This window comes from Callorhinus ursinus, unplaced genomic scaffold (assembly GCF_003265705.2).
Source record: "Callorhinus ursinus isolate GAN/ISIS: 27379988/994484 unplaced genomic scaffold, GSC_fseal_2.0 scaffold7, whole genome shotgun sequence".
NCBI classification, from domain to species: domain Eukaryota; kingdom Metazoa; phylum Chordata; class Mammalia; order Carnivora; family Otariidae; genus Callorhinus; species Callorhinus ursinus.
The window spans coordinates 60,551,360-60,572,831 of record NW_027397069.1 but is presented as its reverse complement, the minus strand read 5'-3'; the positions used below and the strand labels follow the sequence as shown (position 1 = coordinate 60,572,831).

The following is a 21,472-nucleotide window of genomic DNA, read 5'->3' as shown; positions in this document are numbered from 1 at the left end:
CTGATACAGTAATTCGACCAATTGGTTTTAAAAACACAATTAGAATCTCTTTTGTCATTAAATAGGTGTAATAAACACGGCTGCTTTTTTGGACAATGCCTTTTCTTTTTATCCCATAAACTGACATTACATTTATCCTTTAGGAAAGCTGGAATGATACAGATATAATCAGGACCAAGATCTTTTCCTTCGGCTGAGTTTTTAAACCACTTTTTTTTTCTAAAGATTATTTGAGAGACAGAGAAAGAGAGAAAATGGCTCCCCACTGAGCAGGGAGCCCGACGTGGGGCTCCATTCCAGGACCCCAGGATCATGACCTGAGCTGAAGGCAGACGCTTAACCAACTGGGCCACCCAGATGCCCCCTATGGCTGGGTTTTAATGGACAGTTGGGACAAAACTGGAGGAAGACTAGGGAAGTTATATAAAGTTGATAAAATTTTTGTGAACCTTTTCCCTTTTCTAATTGGACATGGACCATACATTCTGTATTATCACCTACTAGTCTGTGTGAATCAAACTGTCTCATCTTCCTGGTAACCATGACCTTAAGATAAATCAGACTCACCTGGGAAACTGATAAAAATTCAGATTTCCATGTCCTTTCTCTGGAGATCTGACTAAATTAGAAGGTCTAAAGTGGGGCCTGAAATCTACCTTTATCTGGTATTCTGGATGATTCTTCTGCTCAACTCAGACTGAGAAACTTTGTATTAGCGTTTTGCTACTCAAATGTAGGCTGTGGACCCCAGTACCATGCAACCTGAGAGCCTGGCAAAACTGCAGCAGCTCCGGTTCTAGCCCAGACTTGCTGAATTAGAATCTGCATCTTACAAATAAGCCAAGGTGATTAGGATGTACGTTAAAGTTTGAGAAGCACTGCTTTAGATATCCAGTCTACCCTCCAAAGCTAAATCCCACCCTTTAATATTTACACTAACATCTCTTCTCAAGCTGCATTCCTCCAGAAACACATTAAGTTATAAAAAATAATGTGGCTTATATTTCCTTTAGTCATATACATAGTATACTTCTGATGGTTTGGCTTTGTGCTTTTCAGAAATTTTTCTCTTAATCTCAGAAAATAAGAATAGTACATGTGCTAGCCTAAGAAGGATGCGGAAGAAAAGCAAACATCCGTTAAAATAACTAGCCAGAGTTGAGTGAAAAACAAAAAGGAACACAGGAGGAATAGGAAAGTAAAAGAAATATGGGACTAGTCATCAAAAGATCTCTTTCATGTTTTTGATCATTTATAGCTCATGAATATTATGGATTAGCAGAGAATAACACAAAGTTCCTAATCTTGGTCACTGATTTGAAAAAAGAAGTGTTATCAGGAAATTATAATGGAATATTATGAAAAAAGAACACATTTTATACATATTATGTTATAATGTACCATCTTTTTCCATATTTCAAAATTCTTTATTATTCCTACTTTAAACACAGACCTTTTGAAGTAATACATAGATGTATTAAGGTGTTATATTCCTACACAAGTTAATGTGAAAGAATATTCTAAAATATTATAAAAATGAGCAATTGATTTAAAAAAAAATCATTACTCTGTTTTTAAAACAAGTCTTTGTTTTCCCAGAATATAAGCTGCTACTAGTTAAATTTAGGAGCTTTATATGAAAATAAGTGCAATTCATGAGCTGACTTACATCCACTTCAGAAGGTATGGCCAAATTACAGGGACTCCGCTTCCACATATCTACACACTGAAAATTAGAAACAGTATTAATATGCTGAAAATTCAAAATGAGCAAAGCTTTTGGCATAATAATAAGCTTCATTTAAAAAAACACATACTTACATTTCCTGCTTTGGATATCTTGAGGTCATAATGTTGACCTGCTTTTCTTTCCTTCCTTTTTTGTAAGAAATCAAGTAATTTTAGCTGTGGAGGAGGTGGACAATGAGACAGATCCTGTTGCCGGTTCAGAGAAGACCTGGAATACCTCTTGAAACACCTGAAATATTGAGAGAGTTGAACTAAACAAAATAAAAGAAACTCAGAATAAATCTGGATTCAAATCAGTAAGCATTATATATGTAAATCACAAATATCTGTAGAACACTATCACTTGCCAAGCAAAGTCCCACGCACTGGTAAAACGAAAATGAACAAGATAAACAATACAGATAAATAAAACAACAGGATTAGATTCCTGCTACCATGGAGCTGATAGTCCAGACAGGAAAACAGACATTCACAAGTAAACAGGTAAGATCATTTCAGACAGCACTGATCAGGAGGAGGAAAAAAACAAAACAAAACAGAGTCCTGTGGTGAGTCAGTGACAGAGAGGGCAGCATTAGGTAAGAGAAAGGAAGGACTGGACTCTGAAGAAATGATGTGTGAGCTGAGCCATGAATGGCAAGAAGGAACTGCCTATGAGAAGATCAGGGAGGGCGCCTGGGTGGCTTGAATAGTTGGGCACCTGTCTTTGGCTTGGGTTGTGATCTCAGGGTCCTAGGATCAAGCCCCGTGCTAGGTTCCCTGCTTGGTAGGGAGTCTGCTTTTTCCTCTCCCTGTGCCTCCCACCCCTCGTGCTCTCTCCCTCTCTAATAAATAAAATATTAAAAAAAAAAAAGAAAAAAGATCAGGAAATGAGTATCTGAAGCACAAAGAAGAATTTAAAAACTAAAAAAGAATTAAAAATTTGTTTTAAAACCAGAAAATAGGTGTGATTAGAGCATGAGGATCCACATAATGGATGAAGTGAGAGATTGAGAAAGGGGCCTTGCAGATCAATGGTAATGTGTTTAGATTTAATGTGAAATACAATGGGAAGCTTTAGGGAAATTTAAGCAAGTAGTGGCATAATCTCCTTTGAAGTTTTTAAAAGATTATTTCAGTTTGCTTACGTGACAAATAGATCAGAAGGGAGCAAAGATAGTAGCAGGAAGACCGGTCAAATAGGAATTTACTACAGAAATAAGATGAAGATGATGCTGACTTTAACTATGATTTAGCAGTGGGCATGGAGATGTGGAGAGATACAAAGAGATTTTATAGGACTGCTGACAATCTTATATGGACTTATTTCACTATTTCTGAAACTGTATCTTTTCCACAGCATATGTTATTTACATAGTAAATTAAGGAATTTAGAAAAAGGATAGGTTTTGAACTCCTCCAAACTTGAAGATTATCCAAAGTGGGCAATTCAAACAATTATGTCAGAAGTACTTAATGATGAACCAACTATAACTGCAGTCCAAGTTAATATTAAGTAAAAGAGATAGATAAAACATTTAAAAACAAATTACCATGTTATAAAAAGGCATCTGGTTATAAATTGACTTGTCAGACTGATATTTTATCAGATCTCAAAAATAAATTATAAATCGTTTCTTTAAAAGGAGTATTAACAAAACAAACAGGTTATTGGTTATTTGTAATTAATAAATGAATTATTGTTTATACTCGTCTCTTCTCAGCCTCTCTTTTTGGTAAACAGACTAAACTTTAGAAGTTTGTTCTTTCACAAAATGCACAGAATGCACCACTTTAGTATAAAGCAGACGGTATTAAAAAACCATAATACACAAAAAAAGTAATATAAGGCCATTAAAATCCTATTTTAAAAAAAGTCAGAGCACTTATATACTTTGGAGGGGGAAGATACCATAAATAGCAAAATGTAAAGCTACTTGCCTAGGAGCATCTTTCGGTTTACCTATCTAAAAAGGCAATTACCGTTTCATTGGGCGCGTGTTCATCTTTTGCTTATTATAAAGCAGTCTGTTTGCAGTGCAGGTTACTGCTATAGAAGGATCAAGACACAATGGTTCTGCTGTAGCTAGGATCAGTTGGCTCTCAAGCAAAAGTTTATCTTCCTAAAATGTGTAAGAGCGTATGTCAGTAACAGATTTAAGTTTTTCAAATCACACATACCTCTTAATCTAGAAATATTCCTTGGAATTCTGTTATGTACTACTATAAAACACAGTATTTCAAGTTCCAACCTTTGTGTAAACTTCAAAAACTTGACAGCATAATGAAACCATTAATGGAAATTCAGTAATTTGTACAGTGTTCAAAATGGTCAAGTTTTTAAGAGTGCCTATTCATTAATTGAACAAATAGTTGCTGAGCACCTACTACATGCTGGGCCCTATTCTAAGAGTTGAAGGTTAAGTGGTGAACAAAACACATAAAATCATCTGCTCCCACAAAGCCCACAGAATTATGAAAGATCACAGCACTTTCAATAACACAAAGATTAACAGTCCCATTCTATACATAACTTCATTTCAAGAATAAAAATGATTACACTAATACTGTGTAAACTCTATATACCCAATTCCAAAGTGTGTAACAGGTCTTTTACTGGTATTACGTAAGAAATACTACATTTTTTTTTTTTTTTTTTTTTTTGCTTAATCACTGAAATATTTTAACAGCAACAACTACATTTTTTATGGTTAAATGAGTCAATCAATACTATTGCTGAATAAGATTTTTGCAAAAAAACCCACAAAACACTGCTGCTTTCAATACTTCAACTTTTTATTATGGATATTTTCAAACATACACAAAAGCAGAAGTGTGGTGACACTCATGTACCAACACTCAATTTCATTAACAACTGCCTCTGTAACTTATGCTTTTGTTTTGCTGGAGTTATTTAAAAGACATCTTTGATGTATTATTTCATCTGAAAATACTTCAGCATGCATTGCTAACTGATAAGAAGTTCTAACAAACAGTCTGGCTTTAAATTTCCCATTATCTCAAGAGTGTATTTTTAGTTGGTTTGTTTGAATTTGAACTCAAACAAGGCCAAAGGTATTTGGTTTTTATCTGTTTTAAACATCTTTTTTTGTTCTGTAATGTGATCATCTCCTTCTCCCAACTTTTTTCCCCTTTTCTCATGCAATTGGTTTGTTGGATTTGAGCAACTACTTCCTTGTGGCCTTTAACTGGATCTGACTGGCTGCTTCCTCACTGTGTCATTTAATAGTTTCTTTTATTTCCCCGAATTCCCTATAAACTGTTAGATCTAGAAGCTTAATTCTGGTTCTGTTGTTTTAGGCAAGAATTCTTTATTGGAACTACTGTGTACTTTCTCTTGCATCATACCAGGAGGAATACAATGACTGACTATCCCACTTTTACATCAGTGGGGTTAGTCAGATCTCTGCATCATAAATATTCCTACAAACCTACGATCTAATTGTTTTTATACCTAAGAATTACATCTGTCTAGATTCATTAATTCATCAAGACTTCCAAATTGATTTTTAAAAAATCTATCATTTATTTCTTTTGTACCTATTAGCTGGAATTATTCCTATATATGTGCAGGGAGTACACCTTTCAATTGTGCACTCCACACACTAAGATTACCCATCTGGCAGGAATGCTATGGAGCCTACATCAACATTTAACGGTATAAAACTGAAGGGAAATTAAGTTGAGATACTATTAGTATGTGAAATCACATAATATGTGAAATCACAACTAAAAATTTGTGCTATTTGGAATCCTTAATTACAAAGCACCATCTGTATGCATCTCACCCAAAGAAATTCAAATCTCACCAATATCAGAAATGTTAATGCTAAATTGTCTTCTATACTTCCTGATTCTTACTGGAACCTTCTTAAATCATTATTGAAGCATATTTGTGTTATATTCTCACAAGTTAACTCTAAATCCATGTTTATATGAAAGCAATTAAGAAAAATAAACTGTGTTAAGATATAGGTGGTAGTTTTCAAAGAATGCAGGTGATATTTTTCAAAGACAGAAACTACACATTTCTTATAGGAAATGCGTAGAAATGAAATGTCCTCTACTAACATTTACTTTGTACCAGGATAATTCTGTTTGTTCTCCCTCTTTTCTACTGAGGTGTAACTGACATACTATTTTCAGGTACAGAAGTGATTTGATATTTGTAAACACTGCAAAATGGCCATCACAGTAAGTCTAGTTACCCACAGCAACAAAAAGTTTTTTTCTTGTGGTGAAAACTTTCAAGATAATTTTCCTCAAGAATTTCCTCCTAGTTACTATTTGGCTATCTAACATACAGTTCATATAGGAAAAGCAGAATAAAATGCCACAATCTCTCCCTTTATTCATCAACATTCAGAATAAGAAACTAACACCCTAGCAACCTCTTATGGTGACGAATGAGGTTTTTTGGGGGGTTCTGAATATTCTTTCAATAGCTTTTAACCTTGCAGGAGAAAAGATTATAGTCCAAACTAAAACCTAACACTTGACAGTTACTGATGACTACATCTTATTCATAACCACATTTTGCAGATAATTTTCATTATTGATATTTTCTTTGGTTTAGTAACTATTCCTCTCTGTAGTAGCAGAGAAATAAGTCAACACTCTTATGAGTGGACACCAAATATATACTGAGCCAGCACCAGTTAACTGGCTAGTCTTAAAGTTCTAGTGCTACAACTGGTGTGAACGGCAAAAAGACAGGCTAGACCTGCTTTAGAATCCTAGATCATAGAAAACCAGTATCTATTTGTATCCATGGTATAAAAACAAGTATTTTTCTTCCACTTGAGAGGGGATAAAAAACTAAGTTTCACACACTGGGTAGATCAGGTCAGCCTAACCCTGTTTCACCATGGTCCTAAAGCAAATGGGATGGAACTGCTTAGTTCCTTGACCCATTATTGCATGGATGAGGAGACCCCCGATTTCTACAGCTCATAAAGAAATCCCCAAATTTACTCTTGAATAAAATTATGAATAAAATATCTTTTGCTTAGCTTAATGTTAAGTATTGTTCCTTTATTTGCCTGTTTGGGATTAAAAAACAACTAACCTGGGTCCATTTGTGGTTATCGCTTGTTATTGAATGTACATCACAGATCAAAGTCTACAAAAAAACAAAAATTAAAAAAAATACAATATATAGACAAAGAAACATATGAAGATATTTAATAAGTAAAACTCTAAATAAAAACTAAAATTCCTTTAAGATTTTATTTTTAAGTAATTTCTACTCCCAACTTGAACTTACAATTCAGATCAAGAGTCACCCACTCCTCCACCAACTAAGCCAGCCAGGCGCCCCTAAAATACTTAAACATTCCTTACCTGCATTGTTGGTCGTAAGAGAATATGCCTACTTTGGTAACCAGGAGACTTCATATTACTGGACTGCCTGTAGTCACGTATTTCTGCTATGACACATCCACAATGAAAAATATTAACCTGTTTTGAGTGAAAACATTTAAGTAAATGTCATTTTTTAAAAGCCTACATAAGAGTGCTTACATTCAATGTTTCAGGTTCTTTACATGCTTATGCAATACTTCTGGCCACTCACATAATCTTAAGTGGCCTTCCTTACTGGTGGATTTACCATTATATAAACTTTCTAAGGAATTATTTTATGTTCATCACTATGACTCAAGAAGCAGTTTAAAATCAACTTAATGAATTCTAGTTATGGACTGAGTTTTGGCATTTATATACTATTAATGTTACAAATCACTAGAAATGCTGTTCTTGATGCTCACTGGCTCACAGCTATACTTTGCTAACTTTGTCATTTTTATGAAGTTTGTCTTTGTTACAAATTGTCAATCAACCCTGCCAGAGTTTCAGTTTCTGGATATGACTACTATCTGCTCTGCTAAGATTTCCAATAAATATGACTTTATTAATAAAAGGAAGAAAGCTAACTATAAATTCAAATAATAATTTTCAGCCAAACATATTGTTTTCTGGTCCAAAGGTAAGAACCTTTATCACTCAAGTCTTGCTAATCACAACCTGCTATAGGCACTTATAATACTATGTTTTTCGCCCCTTCAGAACTTTTACTGGGGACTTTCTTTGCTATGAGTTGTTATTATGCTCATTCTTTTTAACAAGTATTTATTGAGCCACGACAATGTGAACTATATGCCAGGCACTATCCAAGAAGCTTCACAGATAGTGGTGGTGGGAGAACATTTGCTCTTAGTGTGGGAAGACAGGCAATAAACATGTACAGAAATAAGATAATCTTAGATACTGATGAATGCTGGAAAGGAAATAAAATAGGGAGGAGCTAACTTAGATTGTGGTTTCAGATAAAAACTTCTCTGAGGGAATGACTTTTTAGGTGAGGCCTGAATCACAAAAGGGCCAGACGTCCGGCACTGATCATTCCAAACACAAGAACAGCAGATGAAAGGTCTTAAGGTAGGAATAAGGTTGGTGTGTTTAAGTATGTAAAAAACAATGGATGGCTGCAGTGTAGTGAGCAGAGAAACAAGAGATGAAGACAAGGCGGCAGGGGTTTTGTACAGTGAGAAAATACTGAAGATTTTAAGCTGAGAACTTTTTTTTTTTCCAATTTCTTTTGTTTTTTAAGCTTAATCTACCTATCTGTGGAGAATTGATTTCTGGGGTTTTAGAATGAAAGCAAAAAGTTCAGCAAGGTAACTACAGCAGGTCACGACCATATATATTTTGAAGGTACAGGTGACATTTGCTGAGGGACTGATTGTGAAAGGGGAAAGCAGGGTCATAGATTACAAAGACTGAAACTGGTTTGGGGGGTAGAAAATAAAAATTTCTGTTCTCGTCATGTTAAGTTTGAGAAACTTATTACATAACCTAGTAAATACAAGTCTGGAGCTTGATGGAATAGTCATGGAGAGAGATAAAAGCAAAGGGATTAAATGTCATTTTAAAACTCATGACACTGGTTGAGATCATCCAGGGACAGAGTGTTACTAAAGAATAGAGGGCGTAGGATTGAACCCTGAAACCTTCACACATTTATGAAGGGAACAGAGATGACAGTAAAGAAGACAGAAGAAATACAAAGAGGAAAACCAGAATGTGAGGTGTCAGAAGACAAAAGAAGAGTGTTTCCAGGAGGAAGCAGTCATTGCACTGAATTCTGTTGAGACCAATTAAGATGAGAACAGAAGGGACGCCTGGGTGGCTCAGTCAGTTAAGTGGCTACCTTTGGCTCAGGTCATGATATCAGGGTCCTGGGATTAAGCCCCACATCAGACTTCTTGCTCAGCGGGGAACCTGCTTCTCCCTCTGCCTGCTGCTCCCCCCCGTTCTCTGACAAATAAATAAAATCTTAAAAGAAAAAAAAAAAAGACAAGAACAGAAAAGTGACCAGAATACAAGTAGAGGAGATTTCTTAGGTAGAGCATTCATCCATTTTAACAGAGAGGCAGGCAGAAAGTGCGAACAGAGATGTGGATGTAGTTGACCAGGACTAGGAGAAAATGGAAATTCCCACTGGCTTCTTTTTCCTAAGTATATAGTATTGCTGGAGTGAAGCCAAGGAGTAGTTTCTCCCATAATCTTGGTTGTAGGTATAGAGAGATTTCCAACAAATGAGCTAACTGTTAAAGCAATTTTAGAAGAATTAACTAAATCTACACATTTCAGTACATCCTAAAGGGTGAGTATCCCATAATAAAATGGGTTACCATATAACTATATGTAACGTCTCACTTAATGTTCTAAGCACCATCAAGAACATAATTATCATTTATAACAAATGCCATAGAGTTGACAAATCTAATGATATTTATTTTTTTCCCCAAGATTTTATTTACTTGAGAGAGTGTGCGCGAGCATGAGTGGGGTGGAGGGGATGCGGAGGGGAGAAGGAGAGTGAGAGGGGGAGGGGGAGGGGGAGAGGGAGAAACAGACTCCCTGCTGAGCAGGGAGCCCAATGCAGGGCTCAATCACAAGATCCTGAGATCATGACCTGAGCTGAAGGCAGACACTTAACCGACTGAGTTACCCAGGTGCCTCTCTAACAACAATTTAAAGAGAAAAATTTTGTACCTGAGATTTTTCTAGGAGATCAACCAAAATAGGAGGTAATTCTTCTGCATCCAAGTATTCAAGCAATTCTCCTTCTTCATAAGGCAGTCGAATGGTCTCAGAATCTTAATATTAAAACACAAAGTTTCTGAAAAATGTTCAGGCTCACTGCAAAGCTTAGTTGTATAATTTAAATGAGTTTCCATAAAAATAAAAAGAGAGAATAAATCCCAAAGGCTTTTCTAAAGTCCTTCTTTATTTAAGTCTTATAAATGAATCACTTCACATACTACTGAAAGACTTTGTAAACTGTATACAATTTTAGGCCAGAAAGGAGAAAACCCACAACACACTATGGAAAAAATTCTGGCATAACAACATAAAGCAAATTACAGCCAGCAGTACAATAATCAGAATATGATAAAATTCCAACACTGGTAACTGAAAGTCCCTTGAAGACTACTTAATCTAATCTGAAAATCAGTATGATAATTTGGTATCTCATCTGAAAAATGGTCACTTACAGAACAAAATTGTTACAATTATCAACAAAAGAAAAATATCCTTAACTGGACCCACATCATCACCACCACATCAAATTTCTAGATGTCTCTTTAGTGAAATCTAAGAGTGCTGACATTTCAAAACTATTTTCAAGTTTACATTAATAGAAATAAATGTTACTAAATAAGAAAATTATTCAAAAGGCAGCAAATCTGATTTTGAAGGTTTCAGACCCAAAAGTATACTCAAAATACAGTAGGAAAACATAAAAACACCTCATGCTACCTTAAAATGTAAAAAGCAATAAGAAGAAAATTGTGTCAATTATTTAAAGGTTAGGTCTTATATAATTTAACTTCAAAGACCTAACTCAATGAGAATTCTCTTCAAATGCATATGCATAAAGGTAATCATCTTACAGATACTTTCTAACAAAACTTCGTAAAGAGGAAAATTTGGGCTCATGTTTTCTTTATCAAGTCATCACTGCTCTGAGGGACAGACCACTTTGCACGTTAAAAAACTTCTAAAAGATAGCACATCCTTTCTTGCAGAGGGATTTTTGTGGCTGCAGCTCTCTGAAGGTTCTTACCTGATCCATTTTTTCCCCTGAGCATCAGAGAATATCCCTCATTTCCTGGGTATAGGTTGACCACTAAACAGGACAATGTCTCTTGCATAACAAGCTTCTCTAACAAATTCACATTTCTTCTTAATTTCTGCTTTAAAAAGAGGCAGAGCTCATGAAAATAATCTGGCATAACCGTAACAAAAATGCTATGATTTAACAAAATCAGACCTGAATTAATCTTTTAGTGCTCCTTCCACATTATGATCCTGAATATATGGGTAAGATTCACAAACACTACAGCCACCAAATATAAGACACATCTATGTAAACTCAATTTTGGTCTATTCTACGTTTTACACAAATGACTTCATACCATAAATAAAAAAGTGATCTATAAAAAAATAAAAATTGATATATAAAATACATATCTTTGCATACAGGCAAAATATAACAAAAATACTTAAATGAATAAAATGCAAAACCATGAAGGCAAATATATAAAACATACACGTCATATACTTAAGTTTCTATTAAGTATAAGTCTACACATAAAGAATTTGGGGTATCACCTTTGATTGTACCGTTACTGGTGTCCATTTTTTAAAATATTTTCTGGCATAAATTAGATCCAAACAAATTCAACAGCTCTAGTTAGCTGTAACGTTAGGCTCAAAGACAACTAGCTGGTAAGAAGAAATTAGGAATTTAAGCAATTTCTATAAATTCAATATAACAGCTCTTTAGAAACTATTTTTTTCCTAAGATTTTATTTATTTATTTGAGCAAGGGAGTGAGTGAGAGAGAAAGCATGATCAGAGGGAGAGGGAGAAGCAGACTCTCCTCCGAGCCGGGAGCCTGATGTGAGGCTCAATCCTGGGACTCTGGAATCAAGTCCTGAGCCAAAGGCAGATGCTTAACCAACTGAGCCACCCAGGCACCCCTAGAAACTATTTTGTGTAAAAAAGAAAAAAATCAGGAAACAGTATACATACCTAAAAATCCATTATTTTAGAAATGCATGTGTTTTAAAATGAAACTCACATATACAGATACTACAATTTATTTCATCAAATTTTATTTACAAAAAATTGAGTCAATAGAATAGTTTTGCAGGATCTCAAAGAACAAACCCGAGTATTTTATATTAAACATGTACATACACAGTTACATGCAAAGACAAATGATAAATTGATTTATTGTAACCATGGAACAAAACCCCCCAGAATTTTGAAAATTTTTAAAAAATGAGCAAATCAACAACTATTTAAAAAAGAATCAGCAGAGGGGTGCACCTGGGTGGTGCAGTTGGTTAAGCCTCTGACTTGGTTTCAGCTCTGGTCATGATCTCAGGGTCATGAGATCGAGCCGCATGTCAGGCTCCGCACTCAGTGCAGAATCTGCTTGAGATTCTTTCTCCCTCTTCCTTTACACCTCCCCACTGTGTACTCTCTCTCGAAAAAAACAAAAAAAAACAAAAAAAAAACACCAAAAAACCAAAACCCAAAACAAACAAAAAAACTTAAAAAAGAGAAAAAGATTTAGTAGAGAGAGACTAAAATTTTAAAAGTATTTTCAAGTGTAGAGAAAAACCTTCTAATTTGACATAAGACGGAACAGATAAATTGTAACAGGACCTGAGTATCCCTTCAAGACAGCAAGTTGGTTTCCACTTAGTTCTGGGGTGAGCAAAAATTCAGAGGTCAGAAAATTTCTCACTTAAAGGGCTTAGATAGTATTTTAGGCTTGTAGGCTATGTATGGTCTGTGTTGCAAATACTTAATTCTACCGTTGTACCTTGAAATCAGCCACAGATAAGACATAAATGAATGGATACAGCTGGATTCCAATAAAACTTCATTTACAAAAACATGCAGCGTTTCAGCTAGATTCAGCTGGCAGATAATGACTGGTAACCCCAATTTAGAATTATTATGTATCCTTAGTTCTGTCTCTGAGATGCTGGACATGTTCGTTATACTGTTATACTGATTGTGGTCATAGTTTAATGGGTGTACATATGTCAAAACTTACAAAATATATATTTAATAAACGTGCAATTTATTGTACAATTATACCTCAACAAAACTTATGAGAAACGTACAAGATTTATTCCATACTTATCTATCATTTTTCCCCATGTTAAGATTTTAAAGGCTAGATATTATTGGCATTCTACTAATTTTTTTGCCTAAAAGGTAAAAAAGTATTTTTCTTTTTAAGAGAGAGAAAGTGCACAAGGGGCAGAGGGAGAATCTTAAGCAGGCTCTACACAGAGCTCCATCTCAGATCATCACGTGAGCCGAAATCAAGAGTCCGACGCTTAACTCACTGAGCCACCCAAGCGCCCCAGATGGTATTCATGTTTAGCTTATGTGCTGCCATAGCGAGCACAATGGTGTTCACCTTTAAAGAAGTTCACAAAGCTTTTTAAGGTTCTTATAGCCCCCAAATCCAAAAGATATCAAGAAATCAATTTGCTACATTTCTATTGCCCATACTTTTATACTAAATAAAAATGAGTTAAGTTAACCTAGCCCTGAATTAATTTTTGTGACCAAATTCATCTTTTATTATCACACCTGAATTTCCTACATGTCCTTATAACCTTTCCAGTGCAAATCACCCTGAGGAAATAGCTACTTTTTTCCTCCTGTCTTTGGTCTACAAATCACTTATCAGGGGGAAAAGAAGCAAAAGATAATATATATGGTGACTCTGCTTCTTTGAGCTTCTCAAGGAAATATTTTCCGTTACTTGGCAAACACTGTTCACCTCTCTTACCTAAGCAGGTGATCTCTACCCAGTGCCAGATTAGCCAAGGTTATGGGTCAGCTGCAGAATTGGGTAGTTTGGCTAGAAAAGATGTTAGTTCACTCACAAAAATATAAATCATGATGTGCTTCAAATTTAACTCCTTCAAATGTCCCTCTTCCTCTACATTTCAAAAGCAGTAACAACATAAAAAATTTATACTTACCTTAACTTCAGGCTCTTTTTCACATTCTTCAATATATAAGTCATAAAGTTTTTGAAATACAGATTTTCTAAAATTTAATGAAACAAAATATTTTATTTGATGAAATGAAATATTTCATTTCAAAATATTATAATCATAAAATGAATGCAATTTTGAAATTTTCCCTAATTTTTTCCCCAATTTCTCCCAAACTGGGGGTGAAGAGGGGTTGGATATAGTAGCTAATATCAACTTAGAAATTTCTAATACCTGTAAAGTACCTCTAACACTTCTAGCACAGTGCCTAGAGGGAATGCAGTAAGTGGTAGCTATCATATTTTCAATAATCACAAAGATATCAATCAATCAAGTACCCATACCTTCCACTAGACAGGTATTTCCTTTTCGGAGGTCGCTGTCGGGCACTTTCAATGACATACTAAAAAAGAAAAGTTTATGAAAATAGCTTGCCTTTTGCTTAGTGCATGAACAGCTCTATTGTATGAACAGCTCTATTATAAGTATACCTAAAACGTGTTAAGACCAAAAAACTAGTCACTCAAGTCTCTGATTCATATTAAATTATACCTTAACTACTTATACCTTAAACTACTTAACATCTAAATTTATGTTACAAACAAGTGAAATTTAAACTGCTCTATAATTTAACACAATATTTCACTGCTATGATACAAGCAAAATCATACAGTTTCAGAACTGTGATTTCACAGGTCAGAATTATTTTCAAAATGTTTTATGGTTGTTCAGAATATGCACAGCATATCCAGTTGTAAGAACTCTATATATTTTTGAACTATTTTCCCCTTTAATTGAGTAATTAGAAAACTTATCAAAAAGGAAAACATGATTTTAGAAATTCTATGTCTTTGTTCAATAATTTTTATTCTACACTAAGAATTCCAAATAAGAGATAATCCAAACCTCATCACAAAGTATTTTTATTTATAGCAAAATTATATGCATACTTATCCTAAAATTATGTTAATGTACTCCTCTGAGAACCACATACAAAAATCTCTTAAAACTGAGTTTTGTTAATTAAGACAACACTATTTCAATATGTAACTTAGTCACACCTCACCTCAGCACGATCCAAAGCTAGTTCTAAAGCTTGTTGCTGTAAAAAGTAAATAGTGTATTTGGTATTAGTTATTTTCACAAAAAATAATATAACACTTCTAGTTAAATGTTTATATACGTTTTTATTTTCTAAAACACATCTAACATATTTTCCTTTATTTTATATCCACCCACCCCACTGTATGTTCAAGATATATTACAAAGAAAAATCATGTCAGTCTTGGGCACCTGATTATGACAATAAATTATATAAGAAATGCTAAAATGGTTTTCTCTGGCTAGTGTTTATGGAGGCTAATACATAGCCAATGGCTGGATATAGAAACTACTACCGTTCTATAAACTTCAAGTTCTTCAACATTCTAAGAGCACCAATCAGGAAAATACACAGCCATCCAGTATGCAATTAAAGTGAAGCAAAGATTAACTCTCCTAATCTGCTAGGAATCCTGAAAATCGGGGGTGCTGTTAGATTGGTACCTAACACCAATTTAGAAATTCTTAATATCTTTTTTTAAAGATTATTTATTTATTTATTTATTTGAGAGAGAGAATGAGAGATAGAAAGCACGAGAGAGAAGAGGGTCAGAGGGAGAAGCAGACTCCCCGCTGAGCAGGGAGCCCGATGTGGGACTTGATCCCGGGACTCCAGGATCATGACCTGAGCTGAAGGCAGTCGCTTAACCAACTGAGACACCCAGGTGCCCAGAAATTCTTAATATCTTAATGCAGAGAATCTATAATATAAGGTTTCTAGGTCAGTGCCCAGTAGAAATGCAATAAATGATAGCTATCATTACCATGTTTCAATGACTTTAAGATACCATCAACTGTAAGTATGCATCAGTATCCTAGGTAATATTAAGAAAAAAATGCAGCCAATTATAACTGCAAGATGTCCTTAATTGTAGACTCATCGGCTAATATTAAAATGTATAAGAAAATGCATCTAAAATTAATGAAATAATAGTTTTATTACTGCATGTCAGGCCTGAGAATAAAGAACAGACTCCCACCCTTCATCCATTTCTTTGAGACCCTTTTATCAAGGCAAGAGAAGAAGGTAAGCTCTGTTTTCCTCATTTGTAAAAGTTTCTTTTGTACTGATATCTAAGAATAAAGAGTATTAGGTTTTAAATAAGTAATTTTTTTTAAAAGATTTTATTTATTTATTTGACAGAGAGAGAGCACAAGCAGGGGGAGGAGCACACAGAGGGAGAAGCAGGTTCCCCACTGAGCAGGGAGCCCGATGTGGGACTCGATCCCAGGACCCTGGAATCATGACCTGAGCTGAAGGCAGTTGCTTAACTGACTGAGCCACCCAGGCCCCCTAAATAAGTAAATTTAACACCAATGATATCTCTTTCTAATTTTGAGGTTTGGGTACCATACAGTGTTACAGTATTTTTCATTCACAATGATAGTCTTTAATTTTTAATTCCACTGAGAGCCAGAGAACTTTCATTTTTTATTAACAAGGGCCTAAATTATTTTATTTTGTAGACTGCAGTAATTCTACCTACTAAATTCTATGGGGTAAAAGCTAGCACCCACCAAAATCCCAAGAAAGCAATGGGAAAAAGAAATACTGCCAGCCTCTGGAAATCATGGAAAGGTTTAAGTGACCCTGCCACCCGAGTCCTAGGGATGGAGAATTCATATGACGACAAAAACAGCTGGTCATTTTAGACGGCAATAAAAAAAACAAAAAACAAAAAAACCCAAAAAACAAAAAACAAAAAAAAAAACCACTCACATTACCAAACATCTAAAACGTAAAAGTGAAAAAAGGCTAAAATATGCCATCATTTCAAAGTTAAAATAAATTTATACCAATTTAATTTATGAAAATAATCTTATAAGCAGCAGATTCCTAATGAAATTGGTTCCCAGGATTCAAGATGAGATTCTCGAGTATAAACCATTTTCCAGCACAAAACTGTAACTCTAGATATGCCCTTTTAACAAATATATAAGGTTATTTTAATTCTTTTGGTCATAAAAATCTTAAAGTTCATACAAAAAATTATAATAAACAAATGTATACTCTAGGACAACTGGCTACTGTTAAGTCTTCTCAAGTAAATGTCTCATCTTCTGAAATCAAAACTTCAAAAGCTCTAGTGAGATATAACTGCTTATGTTTATAAGCATCATTTATTCACTACCTCCGTCTAACACTTGAGAGAAAGTGATAGCTAATATGAATGCAAGATGTTAAGTTGAGGTCAGCCCCTCATTTTGACTGCACTACTTTTCTCTAACAGGCAGTGGTGGATAGGCAAGATCAGAAGAGAGGACAAACGTTTTCAAAGGTTTATTCAGCACTGTGGTCAGTGTTTATTTTTTCATTGTTAAATGCTGCTGCTTCTTTCAAACACAATAAAGTGATTTTTTCCCCTTTGTTTTTAAATATTTTCATGGCAAAAGGTAAATGCCCAGCCCCAAGTATGTTTAATGACTGTTAAGTCAGTGAACAGAAATGTGCCATTAGAAGGCTAACATTGATGATGCTGCTTTAAATGTTTTTTGTGGTAAGCAGGTTACATTTGTTTTTAAACAACAACAATCTAAATTAAGAGGAATTTTAAAATATGAGAAACCTGTGCCCCCTCCAAGTCATTTGTATTTATACCCACCCTCCTTGCCAGTGATTTGACTGTGGCAGGTGAAGTAAATATTTTTTAATGCTTCACAAACATAAGGACAAATTATCTTTTTAAGTTAGACATAATTATAATATTGAATTGAGAGATGAGCCCCCTATTTTCTAGAGAAGATTTTGCAGGTGAGCGCTAAGTAATCTCCTAGGTAGGGTAACTTAGGCATATGTGAGTATTTCTGTACCTGTAATACAGATATTTTTATAGAGATAAAGAGAACATTCTAAAACACAAATAAGAACATAATGAGCTATAGCTTACCATTGTGGTATAAAATAGGGGTCCAAAAAGAGGAGATAACTTATGTGCGTTGATGAAGAGGGGTGAAAACCATGTCTTTAGTATCAATCTTATAGTGCTAAAAAAGCAAAAACAACAAAAACCCCACATTAACATAAAGCTTTTAAGAGAAATCAGATTATCTCGTTAATAGGGAAAATTACTTGAGAAATAGAAATTTTTGAACACATTTTTAAATAATCAGCAACAATAAAAATCACATATCACACAATTGTTGAAAAGTACAGTTTTAACTAGGTAAATTAGAATCATTACTCGCTTTCTTCAAAAAATTTAACATCCAGGAGAGAAAAGAATAAATGTCTTCAAATTTCTCCTCTCCATCGCCACTGTTGCTATTGTCATTGTTCCTATGGATTATTCTAACAATCTATCCACTAACCTGCATCACTGTACAGTTCACTTTACAAATCGCACATTTCATCACACCTGCTAATAAAAGTCCTCTAAAGATATTCCCCCAAATATCCTAAGCTACATTTGGCAGATACAGCTCCAGTCCCTCTAGCCCTTCCCCTCTTCAAGCAAACTGGATACACTGCTGAAGAATCTCATTCCTCTTAACACATGGGTTCTCACCCTGGCTGCATAACAGAATAACCTGGGGAGCTTTAAAAAGTGGTATACTCATGCAGTGATTCTGATTAACTGGTCTGGAGTAGGGCCTACGGATCAGAATTTTTTGAAACCTCCAGGTGATGAAAAGGCTAATTTTACCTAAGTCCCTCTGACTTGTGTGTCTACACACCATTAAGCTATAAAAGCCACATCCTCAAGTGACTGAAAACAGTATTTTCCATGTAAAATTGTTTTTGTTTTTGGTGAACCCAAAGCTTAGGTTTTGCCAGTTTGGGTTTAAGAAACAAACAAACAAACAAAAAACAAAAAATGACAGGCACCATCCAAGTTCCAGGAACAATAATTAAAAAAGTAAGACGTTAATCCTACCTTCCAACAGCTCATGGGTTTAATGTGAGTTTAAGTTAAGGTGAAAATTTCTGACCACTGAATCTAAAGATGAAGGTACAACAGGTACAGGCAAGATGTGATGACTCTAATCTCTGTCACTAAATTGGGAGGGGGATGGGAAGAGGAAGGCTTCCCAACTTTAAATTATTTAAGTATTACAGACAAAAACCATTAACTACGTATACAATTTAGAAACCAAACATTATGACCGCATACAGCATTTACCAGAACCCTGTGAAAAAACCATTGTAATTATCGTGTCCACTGTACAAAATAAGGCACTCAAAACGAAGGATTTTCCCAAGATCACACAGACTGGAATTTAGACCTCTAAATTTTTAATCTTAGATTCTTTCTACTAAAGCTCACGACCTTCAGGCCATTCAATCCAGCACTCGTTTTTAGATTTTAAAAAGCAATCGGATTCTGCTCAGACTAACGTACATTTTTTTTTCTTAATTTTGATCTACCTTCATATCATGGTTCTCAACCTTCGTACACTATACTCAATCTAACTCGGAAAATCTTGCTAATCACTATTTTCCTACCAGGGACTTTAATGTATGGTACCCAGGAAAACGCAGCCCCTCCTGATGCGATGGTTACAGGAGATGGCTTCCAGAACAGCTAGCTCCGGTAACCATGGCAAGGACCAGTAATTAATCCAACTGTAAAACTAGCAACCGATTCCACTGCTTTTCCTGATCGACCTGACGCTTCAACTGTTTGGGTTTTTTTTTTTTTTTTTTTGAAACAACTTAGGTTTTACCAATATAACGCCACAACACAACAGCAGGGCGAACAGTCTTTAGTCAATATGGATACCAAGAAACCCTCCCCCAAAGAAGCGCTACGCGAAATTCTTGGAAATTTCCGGAAATACCCGTACCTGGAATCCAAAAGTCAAGCTACAATGAAAAGCGTTGCTTGGAAACACTGCCAGAGGCAACTGAGGCTACTACCCGGGGTGCGAGGGCTCAGCCCAGCCCGTCCCCGTCTCTGGGAACACCTTCCCTCTGCGGACGCCGGCTCTGTGGAAAACCGCGAAAAGCCACTCGGGAAGCCGCTCGCTTACCTTTGACCCCGGCCAAGATCTCGCGCGCCTAACCGTCGCTGGGGGCCCGCCACTCCCACTCGCCACCACCCACCTGTGCGGAACGCCGCCGCGCTGGCCTCATGACGGCGCGTCTGGCTCGGCTGGAACGCGACGTGCGGGCGAGGGCCCCGCGCTGCAGGCTGCAGGTTCGTTCCGTAGGTCCTCTCGCGGGAGCGTCGCAACTCAGCCGTAGGCCTGTTCCGGCGCCCGCACTTCCGACTGGCGCGCTGGGCGGGGCGAGCTGGGGACCGCAGGCGGAAGAGGTGGAGTTGGGAGGGTCGGCCGGCACCCAGGAGGCTTGCGCGCCAAAGGCTGGTGTTGCCGGGGCGGGGCGGGGCGGGTCTCCACAAAGAGGGTGGGGACTCAGGCCCGGCAGTTGGGGGGGCCCACAAACTCCTTCGCGGGCCCAGCATCCAGCCCCGTAAAATGCGAGGTAGTATGTGGCTATTTGGAAGGTAGGGTGCCCTTCTGAATTTCTGGAGTGAAAGACTCTTGGAACGAGCTTTTAATCTCAGCCCATCCAAATGGAAAGGGAACTTCACCATTTCTACAATTAATAGTTCAAGCCATTCAGCCGTCGACAGTGTATATCAAATGCCAGTGAATTTAATGTTTAAAAAATTCCAAAAAACAAACAGAAGCAGCCTCACTGAAGAGTTCTAACAGTTCAGAAAGGGAATAACCAGCATACATTACAATGTCTAATTGTAGTTCTGCACCTCTAAACAACTTTGGTTGTTGGGTATAAACTTTATTCTTATTGAGGTGAAATTCACAGAACATAAAATGAAACATTTTAAAAGTATAATTCAGGGACGCCTGGGTGGCTCAGTCAGTTAAGCATCTGCCTTCAGCTCGGTTCATGATCCCGGGGTCCTGGGATCGAGTGCCGCATCGGGCTCCCTGCTCGATGGGGAGTCTGCTTCTCCCTCTGCCTCTCTCTCTCTGTCTCTCATGAATAAATAAAATCTTAAAAAAATAAAAATATAATTCGGTAGCATTTAGTACATTCATGATGATGTGCAACCACCAACTCTAATTCCAAAACATTTTCATCACCCCCCATTAAGTATTTACTCTCCATTTTTCCCTCTCTTAGACCTCAGCAGACACCACTTACTTTCAGAGTCTTTAGATTTACCTAATCTGGATATTTCCCAAAAATGGAAAATGTGACCTTTTTTTATGTCTGTCTTCTTTCACTTAGCGTAATGTTTTCCAGGTCCATCCACCTTGTAGCAAGTATCAGTACATAATTCCTTTTTATGGCTTATATTCTGTCCCATTGTATGTATATACTACAGTTTTAGTTTTACGCATTGGTCCATTGATGGCCATTTGGGTTATTTACACCTTTGGACTATTGTGTATGGTGCTGCTATGAATATTTGTTTTGTATTTGAGTCCTGTTTTCAATTTGGGGGTGGGTGGGTAATATACCCCTAAAGAAAACCAGAGCCTGACATAGTTCAAGTGGTAAAAACAGATTTTATTTGGCAACTATTGCAAAAGAGGGAAAGAGACCT

General features: G+C 36.1%; 1 protein-coding gene across 15 annotated transcripts in view; it reads right to left on the bottom strand.

The window, feature by feature from the left end:
- The window catches only part of SUPT20H (SPT20 homolog, SAGA complex component), a 38,669-nt gene extending 18,496 nt beyond the window's left edge, over positions 1 to 20,173 (bottom strand). For 7 of the 15 annotated variants that reach the window (XM_073894649.1, XM_073894656.1, XM_073894655.1 and 4 more), the window contains exons 1-11: positions 19,999 to 20,173; positions 14,920 to 14,955; positions 14,198 to 14,256; positions 13,839 to 13,905; positions 10,883 to 11,012; positions 9,808 to 9,911; positions 7,093 to 7,209; positions 6,818 to 6,871; positions 3,712 to 3,851; positions 1,822 to 1,978; positions 1,670 to 1,726 (exon numbers count right to left, since the gene is read on the bottom strand). In XM_073894649.1, coding sequence (XP_073750750.1) covers positions 1,670 to 1,726; positions 1,822 to 1,978; positions 3,712 to 3,851; positions 6,818 to 6,871; positions 7,093 to 7,209; positions 9,808 to 9,911; positions 10,883 to 11,012; positions 13,839 to 13,905; positions 14,198 to 14,256; positions 14,920 to 14,955; positions 19,999 to 20,028 — 951 coding nt within the window. In that variant the 5' untranslated portion in view covers positions 20,029 to 20,173. Of the gene's footprint in view, positions 1 to 1,669; positions 1,727 to 1,821; positions 1,979 to 3,711; positions 3,852 to 6,817; positions 6,872 to 7,092; positions 7,210 to 9,807; positions 9,912 to 10,882; positions 11,013 to 13,838; positions 13,906 to 14,197; positions 14,257 to 14,919; positions 14,956 to 17,842; positions 17,940 to 19,739; positions 19,882 to 19,998 lie in introns of all 15 variants that reach the window. The other 8 variants (XM_073894650.1, XM_073894657.1, XM_073894661.1 and 5 more) reach the window with 5 other exon arrangements.
- Between the last annotated feature and the right edge of the window lie 1,299 nt (positions 20,174 to 21,472).